The sequence below is a fragment of the Pollicipes pollicipes genome, unplaced genomic scaffold (genome assembly GCF_011947565.3).
Source record: "Pollicipes pollicipes isolate AB1234 unplaced genomic scaffold, Ppol_2.1 Scaffold_4881;HRSCAF=5763_pilon_pilon_pilon, whole genome shotgun sequence".
In the NCBI taxonomy this organism is placed as follows: domain Eukaryota; kingdom Metazoa; phylum Arthropoda; class Thecostraca; order Pollicipedomorpha; family Pollicipedidae; genus Pollicipes; species Pollicipes pollicipes.
Window position 1 is genome coordinate 47210737 of NW_023596576.1, and position 15486 is coordinate 47226222.

The 15486-nt window shown below is 61.5% G+C and overlaps 1 protein-coding gene across 3 annotated transcripts in view; it reads right to left on the bottom strand.

The window, feature by feature from the left end:
- The window catches only part of Sap47 (Synapse-associated protein 47kD), a 36653-nt gene that overhangs the window by 893 nt on the left and 20274 nt on the right, over positions 1–15486 (bottom strand). The window contains exons 5-8 of one of the 3 annotated variants that reach the window (XM_037223935.1): positions 11484–11623; positions 9005–9153; positions 1746–1880; positions 91–214 (exon numbers count right to left, since the gene is read on the bottom strand). In XM_037223935.1, the coding sequence (XP_037079830.1) occupies positions 91–214; positions 1746–1880; positions 9005–9153; positions 11484–11623 (548 nt within the window). Of the gene's footprint in view, positions 1–90; positions 215–256; positions 501–1745; positions 1881–9004; positions 9154–11483; positions 11624–15486 lie in introns of those variants that run through there. The other 2 variants (XM_037223936.1, XM_037223937.1) reach the window with 2 other exon arrangements.

Genomic DNA, 15486 nt, shown 5'->3' on the forward strand with positions numbered 1-15486 from the left:
GCGCGCGGCCGCCCGCCGGCCCGTCCACACCCGCTCGGCGGTGGGAAGGAGGAAGCAAGGGCGTGAGGTGAACACGACCGAGGCGGTTACTTGAGGTCCTGCTGCTCGTCTTCCAGCATCTCCTCGATGTCCTTCTCCCAGTCGCCGTTGCTGTCTTCCTGGACGAGCTCGTAGTCGCCCAGTTCGGCGTTGAGCTCACGCTCCCAGTCCTCATCTGGCCGACACACAGCACACCGACACGCTCTCACCATGGGCCGCTACCGCTACACTGGGCACCTACCGGCGCTAGCCGTCTAGCTGGCGGGCGCATGCACCACAACACTCACACGCACGCCCACAGACACGGGCCGTGAACAGAGAGGGGCAGGGCGACAGCGACAGACAGACGGGGCGGAGATAGAGAGAGATAGAGAGAGAGAGACTGCAGGCAGAGAGCGAGGTGTTGGGGGCGGACAGAGGGAGGCGGCGGCGCGCTGGCGTTATCTAGAGTCCGGCCGGCGCTGAAACAGACCAGCCACGTCTCAGCCGTGCGGCGCGCAGGCGTCATCAGGCACAGCCCGGCCCGGCCGGCCAGCGGCAGCACCCTCGCGCCACGGCAGCAAGGTTACAGTTGAGACCAGCTGTGCGGCAGAATGACCCCGTGGGCACCGCCGTCACGCACTGGCCCCAGCAGACTACACCATGACAAGGCACTGGCCGGTCTTGGAACTTTGACTCGGGTGATCGTTTGCTCTCGACCAAGACAGCTCGAGAAACGCGTCATTTTGACCAGCTGAACGGAAGGCTCCCAAACTCAATGAATAGTCTGATAATATTAACACACAAAATCTGCACACTGAAAACAAGGTGTTGCATATCACATACAACGCGATTTGATAGGCGACCTATCCTCTACATGTCTTGCTCTTCAACGCAGAAAATCAGGCGACCGGAAATTTGGAAAGCGATCGGCACCATTCTGTGAAGCTCACCGACTAGACTCACTACTAATGCGAAGAAAAACGAGAGAGCGAGCAAGAGAGAGCGAGAGCGAGAGAGAAAGACTAAGGGCAGGGGAGTGAGCGGAAGGATCCAGGATGCATGATGTGCATTGCGTGAGTGTTGTGGTACCAGCGCCATCTACCGCTAGCCAACAAATCAACCAAACTCAGCGAACGCCATACACAAACGCTTGGTGGATTCCGCACATTGAAATCAGCAGTGGTTCGACACGACAGTGAATGGTACTGGCAGTATTTTATTTTTACGAAAACGTGGTAAAACATATATACAAACACAAAGAAATGGCAAAAATATCCAGATTTTGACTCTGGAACCATCTTAAAGTTTGGTCAGTGAACGGCAATATGGGCGCAGTCACATGGAGAAGCTCAAGACCAAATTCAAACTCAATCAAACTAAATTTGAGCACCGACGTGCCCAAACAGCAGCAGTAAACGAGATCCTGAGCCTTCACAAACGTCACGTTCCGGTGCTGGTCTGAAAAAATGCCAAAAATGGCGCTGTCGTCGGTAACGGACTCCCAATTTTCGACACTCACGATCCTTGACCTGATCCAGAATACAAAGAAACTACGTCAGGCAGACGACAATATAATTATAAGCTCGAACGCCACGTGGCTGGCAAACAAAAAATAAGCAAGAACAACAACAAAAAACGGTGCTGCAGCCAGGCGTAAGTCTCCAGATTACCTGGTGAGTCCCCACGCTATTCGTGGGGCGCGCGAGCCGACCTAGGTGTCGCACCTTTTTTGTTCATGCCCAGCTGCCGAATGCCGGCGCGGACCTCCTCCAGGTCCTGGGAGCTTGGCTGTATGCTGTCCGAGACAAACTCGTGCGGGCTGTCGGGTCGCTCTGCCGCCTCCTCTTCCTCCCTGGCGTCTGCGGAACACGAGCAAACTGGCAGCCGGCACGGAGAACAGGCCGCCCTGCCCCCGCCCCTCCCCTTCTCTCTGAGGTGTCCGGATCTGTCCAGTACAGACTTGTTGAGTCAACACGCAATAAGCAAGTATCGGGTGGCGGGGCTGGACAGAGTCATCTCCAGCCGACGCAAATAAATGGCCAGAACACCCCGACCACAAATTGGTAATTTCACGCCGCGAGCCCGAGCGGCCACACACGGCCACCAAATGTCCCTGCACCGTCGGAGGACGGGCTGCAAGCGGCCAGGATTGCGAGCCACCCAGCGCCCCTGCACTGCCCGGATCACGGGCTGCACGCGGCTTCCTGTTGCGCCGGCCCGTCTGCCCGGTGAGGCCGGCCGCGCCGCCCAGCCGCGCCGGCTAATGCCGTCGGCCGGGCCTCGGCCGCCTCTCCGAGCCACGCCAGCCGGGCCTCGGCCGCCTCTCCGAGCCACGTCTGCCGGGCCTCGGCCGCCTCTCCGAGCCACGTCAACCGGGCCTCGGCCGCCTCCCAGAGCCACGTCAACCGGGCCTCGGCCGCCTCTCCGAGCCACGTCATCCGGGCCTCGGCCGCCTCTCCGAGTCACGTCTGTCGGGCCTCCGCCGCCTCTCCGAGCCACGTCAGCCGGGCCTCGGCCGCCTCTCCGAGCCACGTCTGCCGGGCCTCGGCCGCCTCTCCGAGTCACATCAGCCGGGCCTCGACCGCCGGTGATCGATGTCGACATCAGCTTCGGGGCCAAGCCGCCGGCTCCCCGACTCCGGCGCCTAGCTCGGAGCCGGCTCCCGCGCGCGGCAGCGACGCACAAGCCGTTTTGCCGGAGGCGGCAGTCCGTCTGTCGTCTGTCCCTGGCGCACCTGCCCGGCGACGTCGGCGCTCGATTTTGCTCGTCGCCCCGCTCACACACACGAAACGTTGCCAGACTCGCGACGCGCCGCCTACGCAATCTGCACGTTACGACGGCGTCGGCTCCCGACCGACGGACGAGTCTGGCGGCGTATCTGTCGAGCGAGTGGCGCCCCCCGCCATGTGAAGACCCACATCCAGCCGGTGTCATGTATCTACATCGGTCCGGCCAGCGGAATCGAACGGATGCCTGGCTTCGAGCCGACCGCGGTCAATCGTGCGACGCCAGAGACCGTACAACATCCATGGGACAGAGCTCTGTGTGGGCCCGGAGAAAGTGGCACGCTGAAGGGGGCGGCGATAACCGATAGTGGGCAAAGAGATGTACAAGCACATCAGCGCCGCAGCCAGGGCGGGAATTTGGGGAGATGTCCCTCCCCCCCCCCCCACCAGGATCCCCGGAGGCGGCCGCGGGTCCCCCTAGGGCAGAAGGTGACAGAAATTTTTGAGAGTGGATAACGCCCGTAGAACTTCTAAAAATTTAGAACAAACGGGTCACCGTTGTATCCAAATGGACATCACGCTTAAAAAGTTGTTCCGAATAAAAAACAAACAGTGCCCCTAGGTGACTAAGAAGGGGTTCACTTAGCTGCAACGGCGTCCTATGACCTGATTCTGCCCCATCTTGAACGGATTCCTGTTCACGCCACTGATGCAGATATTGCTAAGATTAGCATACGCTGGCCTCTCAGCTGCTTTATTTGGCCGAGGACAAAACAGCTGTTTACCGACCGCATGCCCAAACGTCTGCCATTCTTGAACCTCCTTTACATCACTCAAAGCCCCAATTTACCTCACTGAAAGGGGCTCGAGGGTCTGGAAAGCTAAAATAGAGTATAGAAAACGATTACTCTAATGTCACAACAAAGTCACACCAACAGCAGACTGCGGTGCCCAACGCGAGCTTAAGCATCGCTGAATGTCAAAGGTCACACCGCCAACACACGACTGTGTGCACGACCTGCGCGGGCTCCAGCATCGCTGAATGTCAAGGTGATCCAGCAAGTGAATCGTTAAGTAAACGTCGGCCAAAACCGTGCACCAGCGCCTTCCGTTTCGACCGAATGAACCAGCCGCGAGGCTAGTAGGGCCAGACCGGCTTTTACCTTTAGTAGCCCTTAGTATGCAACGGTCCGGCGCGCTTATGATGTACGCTTTCGTCCACGTTCATCGTTGCAGGCTGAACACTTTGGAAAACACGATTACATCCGTTATCGTGGTAACGGTCTTGCTTCTATAAACCCACAGCGCAGCATGGTACATGCGCCACACTCGGCTCCCTTCGGCAAGGACGAAGAGCGGCTATGGTGGCGGTGAGAGGGGTGTTCGCAGACACGTCGACTGCGGGCCACGCGACGGCCAACTCCCTGGCCGAGAGTGGGCTCAATCCGATGGCATTTAATCAGCGGCTGCCAACTACCTGGCCCAGAGTGGGCTCAATCCGATGGCATTTAAGCAGCGGCTGCCAGCTACCTGGCCGAGAGTGGGCTCAATCCGGTAACATTCAATCAGTTTGAGTCTGTCGAGATTCTAAAACTGATCTAGAAAGGTCTCGCTCATGTTGTTTCGACTCGTCAGAGCGGCAGGAAAAACACCTTACGGCAGGGCATTTTATGTATTTACAGCTGCTGAGCCCTCGCTTCAGTTCAAACTGAGCATTTCACTGGCATCGATCTCGATCCAATTTCGGACAGTCGCGCTAGGCGACGTTCTATTATGGACTTATTCCAACAAACGAGCCCGAACTGGAAGTCACCTCCTCACGCAACCAACGCCGCACCACTTTCATTCAGACGAACCCGCCTTGATCGCCGACCGCCTGTAGGGACGGCGGGCCAGGTAGCAGCCCTGGTGCGGCGTCAGGCCGGTCCGAGCGCCGCCGCCAGCCCCGCCGTCACCTGGCAGGCTCGGCTCCGCCCGGCTCCGCCCGGCTCCGCCCGGCTCCGCTCGGCTCCGCCCGGCTCCGCCCGGCTCCGCTCGGCTGACGTCACGGGGCCCGCCGCGGCTCCGCCCGGCTCCGCTCGGCTCCGCCCGGCTCCGCTCGGCTGACGTCACGGGGCCCGCCGCGGCTCCGGCTGAGCGGACGGCAGCGCCGCCCGCTACCCGTCAGCAACAGCTACCGATCGCTTCCACGAACGCATCGCACAGCTTCGCGCACAACATAGCGCATTCAGCGTTCGTCACGGTCCGACCGCGGGACGACGGCGCAGCGGCGGCAGCGGCGACAGCGGCGTTTGACGCGCCCGCCAGCGGGTTGTGGGCGGATCGATGGCCGTTTGCTGCTCCCCGGGGCGGGGAAGCGGCACAACAGCCGTCCCAGCGGCGGCCGGCGCCAGATGAGCTCCACGTCACCGGCTGATGAACGCCCCTCCAATACGCCGACTGACTCCCCGCCACGGCCGGGGCCAGGCTGCGGGCCCAGCCGCGACGCAGCGGCGACACAATGGTGTCGGCCCCGGACCTCAAACGACGGCGAAAATCGCAGAGACGACCACGTCACTCGGCCGAGATGAGTGTCATCCGCGGTTGCATTGATGCTATCATATCTACAGATCTACATGGGCCAGGATTGGATCGGAACCACTTCATCACACGGCTCGATCGCCTGCTCACAACGGGTCAGCCATTCCTGGCCCGAGCCTTTTCAGTGGACAGCACGATGGATAACTTCAACATTCATCGACAATCTCCGCGACACAATGATGGCATTACTCGGTAACGCGTGCGAGCGCCGCGGTCACTCCCGTCACGCCCCTCCACACCGCTGGAGGCGGTGACCATTGAGCCCAGCGCGCCGGCGCCACGAACCCCTCCGGCCTCGCCTGCGGCGTGCGCCCCAGTGACCTCGGCCGCCACCCCCGCTGGGAGGGGAGGAGCGCGATGACACCGGCTGGCGGCTGGGGTCCGGCCGCGCCGCCAATCAATACCGAGCGGCGAGCATTAGACCCGAGTGGCGACAATGATCAGGCGGGCTGAACGACCGGCGCCTCGGACGATTACAGGTCGGCGGCCCACCAGCGGCAAACGGGTCACGGGGTCGGGGGTGTGTGTGCGTGTGTGGACTGTGGGATGTGCCCACCGGTGAAGCACGCCGGGGACGGGAGTGCGGACTCCTGTGGGCGCGCATTGTGCCGCGGGAGTGCGGACCCTTGCAAACGCGCACTGTGACGCGGGAGCGCGGACTCCTCTAGGCGCTCATCGTGCCGCGGGAGTGCGGACTCTTGCAGGCGCGCACTGTGACGCGAGAGTACGGACTACTGCAGGCGCGCACTGTGACGCGAGAGTACGGACTCCTGCAGGCGCGCACTGTGACGCGAGAGTACAGACTCCTGCAGGCGCGCACTGTGACGCGGGAGTGCGGACCCGTGCAGGCGCACACTGTGCCGCACGTGCCGGGGACAGGAGTGCGGAAGGCTGAGATACCCACTGGCCGCACGCGTCCCGGGCAGGCGCACGTAATCCCGGCCAAAGGAGCAGCCAGCAACGATCGGACGCCCCAGTTCTCCACCTCGTCGGCAGATCCTCGCCAGAGCGGAGTCTCGGCCGGCGCCGAAGCCGCGGCGCCTTTTGCCCCGATGCACGCGGCTGAGCTTCTCGGCCGCCAGTGCGCGGCCGTACAGTGGGGCGGCACCCGCTAGGCAGACAGGCGCTATCAGCCTCACACGAGGCACGGCCCGCCCAGCCGGCACCCCGGCCGTGACAGTCGTTCCAGACCGAGACGAGACGGCCACCTGAGACGGCCGCTCGCACCGCCGCAATGGTGCCGGCGCATCGTTTTCAGGCCGTTGGCGCGGGGGTTATGACCGCAAAAGGGCCTTCCCAAGATGCCGGAATGCCGAGATGCTCTAACGTTAATCTGTTCCACCACATCAGCGATGTAACCTACACATGTGGACAATTTATCGCGTCGTTATGTGGGGGCGCATAAGCTCGACATAATTTGTAACCAATCATCGCTGCTGTGATACGCCAAAACCACGTATGTCACGATTGCCCGCGATGGGTCGGCGCAATTCTGTTGTTCTGCATCTGTTCTTCTACTTTGCACTAGCTAACCAATCTGCCAGCATATCACGCTGAAAATTTGACCGGCGGCTTTAAGAGACTTCCCTCTCGGCAGAACGTTCCGAGATCACCAGACTGAGGTAGGTGTGCACAGAGCCTGCTTGCCTGGCGTTTCCGAGGGCGCAGAACACAACACACGCGATCAATGCCAGCGACCGCTGCTATGGCTGATCGAGCTCGAGATCAAATCAGGCAGGTCTTCAAACCTGTCCAAGGTAATATCAGCAGATATTTCATAGCGCGCTGAGAGGGCTGCGCTGCCTGAAAATTGAAAACGCAAATCAGTCAAAGAGCGGGGCATAAGCCGCCCTGCAATGACTCACATGACATTGCATAGCCTCGTGCTAAATGAATGGTATCACGGCTTACTTGCTGCCATTTACCACGTGTGTGTTCCCAGCAAGTGCAATAGTTCCCACGGACCCGTGATTGCATTGCGCTGTCTCCATTAGAATGGCGATGTGATTGCCCTGATGCTGACACGGCCCACAGACAGCGCTTAATTTTCCGTCCGATGCACTGAAGCAGAAATCTAACCGTCATGTGGTCTTGAACGTGACCCCCAACTTTTACTGCTGTTATTTGAAGTTATCCCTTGAAGCGAGCTTCATGATCGCGAACTTCTACTTTACTGATTTGAAGTTTTCCATTGTGGGACGTTCAACCTGACAATTCCAAAGAAGAAACCAAGGAAAATCATGAACCTGAACTCATCTTTACTGCTGAGCTCAACTGGCCAATGGAAACAAACCAAGTCAAACAGGTCATTCCTTCGCAAGGGATAATAACGTCAGGCCATTGCGAGCCTCCATTGCATTTGCGCCATGTTGAGCTTAGACGGCGTCGCGGATACAACCTTCCCGCATCACGGTTGCATTCGTGTGCAGACAAATTTCTGCTGGTATTACTTTGGGCGTTTTTCAACATTTTCACCTGCCTCCTTCGCAAACCTCGACTGAACGTTGAAAGGGGTCCGGGGCACCGACAGCAGACACCAGAGCGCTGCTGCCAGACCACACTCGCAGGCGCGGGCCGGTGTGGTCTGGCGCACAGAGCGCCAAGTTCGTCTGGCTGAGCGACTGACTCCGCGGTTTCACCGGGCAGACGTTTCATAAGCTCACAGCCGCGGGCCTAAACAAAGTAGAACGCAGAAACTTGAAAATACTTGAGACGCAGTTGACTAAATTCGAGCAAAATTCGCTCCAAGGGAAGAGGGATGCATGCAAACAAACAGCAGATTCGGGCGAGCCGCAAGCAGAGGCAAGGCTGTGCGCGTCCCGTTGAGGGAATGTCACATACGCGGTTTTGCCTTAGCACGGTAGCAAACGGTAATTGGGAATACGCCACGCTTTTGTGAATCACTACGACAATGCCAGAGTTTGTAATCATGTCGCCGGCATCTACTCATGACGCAGATCAGACGAAACGACGACATCCTGGAAGTTTCGCGAGCGGCGGCGGTGACCGCCCCGAAGTCGCTCATCCTCGGGCGCCACCCACGCCCGGACACTATCACGGCAGTGGCTGCTTCGATAAGACGGACGGCGCCGTTGAGGCGGCATCATTGCCGCCGAGCACGGGCCGTGCCGGCCGGCCACACGCCCGTTAATAATTCAGCGCCGCGCCATCGGCCTGGCGGCGGCCGCCGCCCGATTTACAGCGGCGGCGGCGGGCGGACGGGGGCGGTGCCGACCCGCGTCGCCGGCCGGCAACACGACACCAGTGTTATCACTGCAGCCTCGTGTCCGGCTGCGCGACTGTGTCACGCTACATCGCTGCTGGGTCATGAACACCTCGTTAGGCATCCAAAGACAAATCCAAGCCCTCCGAACTGCTCAGGAGAGTCCCGCCGCCCCGTCATCACATATTCCTGTGACTGTCCGACTATCACCAAATCACACTTCTGACCCACCCCATTAGATCCCATCCCAACCATCGTCCTGACGTCACCACGCTTCACTCTTTCCCATCACCGAATCGCATCCCACTACGCTCCGCCCATCGTCCGTACTCTGACCCCGTTCCTCCCATTATCCCTTCTCTGACCCTGCCTCTTCCATCGTCCCTTTTCTGACCTCGCCCTCCCACCCTCCCAGCCCTGACCCCATTCCTCCCCGCCGCGCTCGTCGTCTGACCTTTGGCGGCGTCGGCCACCTCGACGGAGCTGGTGCGCGACGAGTCCTTGGAATCCTGGCCCTCCTGCGCCAGCGAGCTCAGCTCTGACGACTGCCGGATCAGCGACACGCGGTAGAAGTAGTTGCGCCAGAAGGTCTCCTCGTTGATGCTGCGGACGGAGGCGCCGGTCGGCTCAGAGCACGCCCGGGTCCGGGTCACACACCGTAGGCCTGACGGGCTGGCCGGCTCAGCGGGCGGAGGCGGCCGGTCGGCTCAGAGCGCGCCCGGTCCGGGTCACACACCGTAGGCCTGACGAGCCGGCCGGCTCAGCGGCGCCGCCTCCCTCAGGGCTTCGACTCCAGCAGCCCACGGCCGGAGCGTCCGCGACAAAGGTCACGCTGAATGTTGCACGGCTTGCGGTGGCTGCTGGGCGGGCCTGAGCGGGCAGCGGCGCCGCGAGCGCCATGCCCTGCGTGTCAGGGCGGCACAAACGGAGCGGGCGCGCCGCCGCCGCCGCCGCTGCGCAAACACTCCTCACGAGGGTGTGCAGAATTTACAGTGTGCGACGTCGGGTCACAGAATGAACGTCGCGCTATCAGGTAACTTATGTAACGAGCGCCGGTCTCTCCCTGTGATAAATTACCGCTCATGTCGGTGCTCCAGTCAGGAGCTGCGAATCACGGTCTTATCCAACAATCTTGGCATGGCTAGCAACCCAATTCGCCGCTTCCTGGTAACCAGCAATATTTATTTGATGACTGGACGGCACCTTGATTCCGTAGACGCACCAAGAGAGCTGAGGACGCCTCGCACGTCCTCTACGACTACGTGTAAATGCACAAAAGGGGGCGGCGCAGGGAAAGTCAATTCCGTCAACTTTATTCCAACATTACCCATGTATCTCTTATTTTCCTGTTTTCCTATCAGCTTAATCCTCGCCGATAATTCTAGTACAAAAATGAACTGTACATATGAATGCCCTCACACCAATGAGACGAACTTCCGGTGAATATCCAGTTACATCCCTTCTTTAAAAAACGACCTTGAAATTATATCTACAGCTGACATCGTATTGGCAGACGGGGTGTTGAAAAACAGCATCAGTGCATTATATGAAGGCGCGGGGCACGAACAGTGCGACTACGCCGCGTCGTCGGCAGTTGTGTTTCTCTGAATGACATCCAACATTCGTGGGCCCGGCATGATCTGAGTCAGCTATTCACAGCCCGATTCACACAGTCCGCGCAAAACAAATGACATCTTGGGCCGAGCCGAGCCGAGCCGAGCCGAGCCGCGCCGAGCCGGGCCGAGCCGGGCCGAGCCGGGCCGGGCCGAGCCGAGCCGAGCCGAGCCGAGCCGAGCCGAGCCGGGCCGAGCCGGGCCGGGCCGAGCCGGGCCGAGCCGGGCCGAGCCGAGCCGGGCCGGGCCGGGCCGGGCCGGGCCGGGCCGGGCCGGGCCGGGCCGGGCCGGGACGGCGGGTCACTTGGCCCGGCGCTACGACTCCGCCGACCGGCCGGGCCGGCGCCGCCCTCCCGGCCGCTTCTGAAATCGACCCGGGCGTGCGGCCGACCCGGCAGTGATTTCCGCCGTTCGCCAGCGTCGGCCGGCTCACGGGCCCGCCGGGGGGGGGGGGGGGGGGGGCGCGGTCGTGACGCGGCCCGGGTGAGTCAGCGCGCTCGGCGCTGGAGGGGGGGGGGGGGGCTAGCTGGCTGGACCGCCCACCGCCAGGCCAGGTCTGACCCCCGGCTGCCGCTGATTACTGCAAGGCACACGGCGTCAACTCCGCCAGACCAGCGACGCTATGGCTCCCGAGGCCAGACCAGCGGCACTATGGCTCCCGAGGCCAGACCAGCGGCGCTATGCCTCCCGAGCCCAGACCAGCGACGCTATGGCTCCCGAGGCCAGACCACCCAGGGAAACTGGCGCTCCAAATGCGATTTTGCGACGGCCGCCGAGGGAACGTGCGCGAATATATTCGCCGCGGCTGCCACGAAAATTCAGGCACTTTATCAAGTAATTTCGCTGCTGGCAGCCCATCCAGATCCGGACGAGTGACGCGGTGGGCGGTGGGCGGTGCGCGGTGGGCGGTGCGCGGTGGGCGGTGCGCGGTGGGCGGTGGACGCCGGTTGTCGTCGCGAACCTCGGTCGCACAGAGGCCGGCCGCCGGCCGCGGTATCACGCAGGGGTGGACGGGATCGGCGGCCGGCGGGGCATGGTACGTCCGCACACCTCCCCTTGCTTCCTTGGCATGAGCCTTCATAATATGGCCCGCACCCTAGATATAAGGCCACATTCCATTCCATTCACACCTTGTGTATATACATTGTACACCAACAGCTGGTCCAGCTATACAATGTAAGAAAACTGGTTGAGTTTGACTTACATTTTGGCTTGCCTAACGCCTTAGGCACGAGCCCACGTGGCCTGACAGGCAGTTTCAGCGCCAGACCATGTAGCCTCACTCACAGACTTGACACCAACCACCGTCGTCTGACTCACGCTTTGGGCACCAGCTCGTATCTCCGCTTCTCCAGCTCGGGGTCCTCCTTCAGTACGGCGGTCGCCACTGGCATGAACGTGTCCATGTCAAACTGGAACTGCACCCCGGACGGCGGGCTGCGCACGAAGTTCCGGTTGTCCTGCGGCACGGAAACAGCACACAGACTGTCAGGGATGTCAGGGACGCTCAATACAGCGTGCATTAGACAGCGGACAATACAGTGTTCAAAGGCGTCTTCCAACTGCGGATTGGACAGATGAATGGGCTCGGTTTATCCTTGCCAAACGAGAGAGGGAGACGAGCCGCCTCTCCGGACGGTCTGAATGGTGTGTTTGGCAGACCGGACAAGTCCCTTATGACGACGTGCGGTTCATTGTGCGACTGAATGCCTGCTATCGGTTTGCATATATACATACCAGCATTTCCCAAAGCCGGTGCCAGGAATAAACTACACTACACAAACACCTGTATTCTAACTGTGCCCACACACCGTAACGACCGGCAAAGCACAGAGCCAATGCGCCTCGCACGCGGACCGCCAAGCATTTCTTAAACAACGCATTCGCCATCGAACCACCAAACAAAACACGGCCACACCCGTCTGACAGCGCCTGGGCCGGTCGGTCGGCGGGCGGCCCTGCCCGTCCGCCGCAGTTCCGACGTCGACCCTGCCGCCGCCGGCGCCTCACTCGGACGCAGAGCCGGCCGGCGGCTGCCGCTGCTCTCCCGGCGGCCGGCGCCGAGCACACGCCAGAAACGGGAGACGCCGCCGGCACGGAGGCGCCCGCCACGCGGCAGCACACGACGAGGGCGAGCCACGCGGAAATGGGCAGCGTAATGACGTTACGAGGGCACAATGCCGGCTTTATCGCCGCGCCGCCGGCTCGCCGAAGCAGCCGTGCGCCGCCGCCGCTTCGGCAAAAAGCGGCGGCGGCGGCGGCGGCGGCGGCGCGGCCGGGTCGACGCCACCACAGCGGCATCGACGTAAGATGACAGCGCCGATACAGCAGTTGGGCCACAGTGGCAACACCCCAGCCGTGCACAAGTGGCGTCATACGAGCGGCGCGGCATAGGCCCTGCAGGACGATATAGATCATCAGCCAGTTCAGCGCGGAGGGAACGGTGCCGACGGCGGCAGCTCGGGTCACCGCTCAGTCCGACAGGGGCAGCTCGGGTCACCGCCCGGTCTGACGGCGGCAGCCCGGGTCACCTTGGCGTGGGTCACTTTGGCGTGGGTCACCTTGGCGTGGGTCACTTTGGCGTGGGTCACCTTGGCGTGGGTCACCTTGGCGTGGGTCACCTTGGCGTGGGTCACCTGAACGTGGGTCACCCCGCGCCTCACATCAACCTCGCGTCCGACGGCGCCGTCACCGGTCGCCGTGTCTAGTCCTCTCGAAGTTGTCTGACGCGGCCGAGCGGCCGGGATCGCCAGGCCGGTCACGCGCGCCGGCCGGGTCCAAAACCGTACGTCTGGTCCGCGCTGTCCGACCGACGGCTCGGGCCGGCCACCAGCCGGCCCGACTCAGCCGTCAGCGCCGGCCACCTGAGCCCGCCGGACGGCCCGGTAAGGCCCGGCGTCGCCGCGCTTCAGCCGCGGCCCGGCGGAAACCACGCCCACGAGGCCGGCTGGCTTCGATCGTCCAGCTGGCAGACCAGGGCACCCACCCATGTTTATCCACGGAACATGGCCACTCTAAAGGACGCTCTTCGCAGAGGAACCATTCATTGGCCGGTACCTGAGCTCCCATCTACCAAAATACGTGCAGAACAGGACGAGTGATGGGAGGGCATAAGGCGCTATTTACTTATTTTCATCACATTGTAAAAATAATTTCACCACATTCGAATAAAGGCGTAATGGGTGCCGGAAACTATCACGTTCTCCGGCTCGTTCGAACCATGCTTTGCCTTCTCTGCTCGCTCAGACCCTGTTCTGCCTTCTCTTCTCGCCCAAACATTGCTCTGCCTTTTCTGCTCGATCAAACCCTGCTCTGCCTTTTCTGCTCGATCAAACCCTGCTCTGCCTTTTTCTGCTCGATCAAACCCTGCTCTGCCTTTTCTGCTCGTTCAAACCCTGCTCTTCCGTTTATGTTCGCTCCAGCCGTTTCCCCCAGTGCAGCCTCCGGCCGGCCTGGCCAGCTGCCAGTACGGCGCACTGCCCTCCCGGCCTCCCTCCCAAGCCGAGGGCACATCCTATCACTACAACAACGGCCGTCGACGCCGCCGCCGCCGGCTGCCCCATGGCCGCTCCAGTGACTCGACAGCCCAACCACTGGCGTCACCCGGGGACCGACGGTCGCCGCACAGCATTACTGCAGGTGCAAAGCCCCCGCTGCTGCCGGCCGCCGCCGCTTGTCCGCCCCAATTCATCCGAAACTTTTCCCACAAGTTGGCCAGCCCGCCGGCTTGTCAGGCAAATGAAGAGGCAGCGCGCCAACTCTCCTGGCAGAGGCGACAGCTCCCACGCGCCCGAGCCGCGCGCCACCGCAGCGCCGACGCGCCCCGGCGGCGGCGCTGCGGCGCGCCGAGCCTGGACGTCAGGGCGGCCTCGTCGGCGAGACGAGCCGGCCGGCGCGCACACGCCCCACATCGACGCCGGGCCCGGGTCGGCCGTGTTTTTGTGGCGCCGCGATGCCGGCGGTCCGGTGGCGCGGCGACCATCACGCTCCGGCTGGCAATCATCGCCCGCAGGGACGCCCCCTGATGGCGACGCGGCCGCCCGCCTGCTAATGAAGAGCCACCGGGCCGTTTCACGGGACTGACGTAGGGATGGGCGTCACAGCTCCGCTGCACGCTGGTGTCTCCATGGGCTGACGGCACAGGGCCCCGCTCGGTAATGAAGAGTCAACGGGCCGTTTCACGGGACTGACGTGGGGATGTGTATCACACCTCTGCTGCACACTGGTCTCCACGGGCTGACGGCACAGGGGCCGTCGCTAACCTGCGCCCCTCGGCTATCAATGCGGATGCATGCGAGGGTGAGTGAGTGAGTGAGTGAGTGAGTGAGTGAGTGAGTGAGTGAGTGAGTGAGTGAGTGAGTGAGTGAGTGAGTGAGTGAGTGAGTGAGTGAGTGAGTGAGTGAGTGAACCATGAAGACATGAAGCGCAATGAGCCTTATCCCGAGCCACGGCGCGATCGAGTGACCGCCACGCAGTGCAGTCATATTGCACGATAAGCGACACACGCCCGAGTTCGGCGGCCGTGGCCGTGTGGCACCAGGAAGCCTTCGCCGGGAAACCGTGCCAGCCGCCCAAGTTCCTGCGACGAAAACGCCGAACTTTAACGCCAGATTAAATACCAGCCGGTCTGGTCGGACCTGTGAAACGTATTGGCGAACTACGGCGGTGACGAGTTCTCTAAATGTCCCCAGACGGACGCCGTCGACACCGAGCGCCGATCAATGCCTGCGAGGTGCCGCCGGCCGCTCCAGCTCCGGCAGGCCGCTCTCTAACAGATGAGCTTGCGTTTACGACGCGACGGTTTCGTGAGACGGAGGGCACGGATCTGATCGGATGGCTGGCTCTGATGAACAGCCGTGGCGCTACGCGAGGATGCCAAGGCTGTTACGCGCGCGACTTTCGGAAGCAGCAAGCGAGCTGCGACACATCGTGACAAAACTGCTAGGAGAAACCGAATCCGTCGATGTCCAGAGGCACACAGCAGTCTGAATGACCAACCCGGCTCTTGTTGAACCATGTTGACTACAGGTGTGCTGCGATCGCTAGCGTGTCCGGCACTCGGCTGGCAGTAGGGAACAGACCGCAGCGGTGACTGCTGTTCACAATGCCGCCGTTCTTTCCCAAGGCCACCACACCGATTCCAACCACGACCAACACCGATTGATGCCATACCGCGCAACGGTCACTGATTTTACCTAGAACAAAAAGTGGCTTATGTTTTACTTGTCTCGCTTTCGTCGACCAAGTTCATGAGTAGTTCTCTTCGTGCTAGCGAGGCACAAACTGCCAAAAAGCACTCTCGGTTGTCGGTTTTCATATGCGC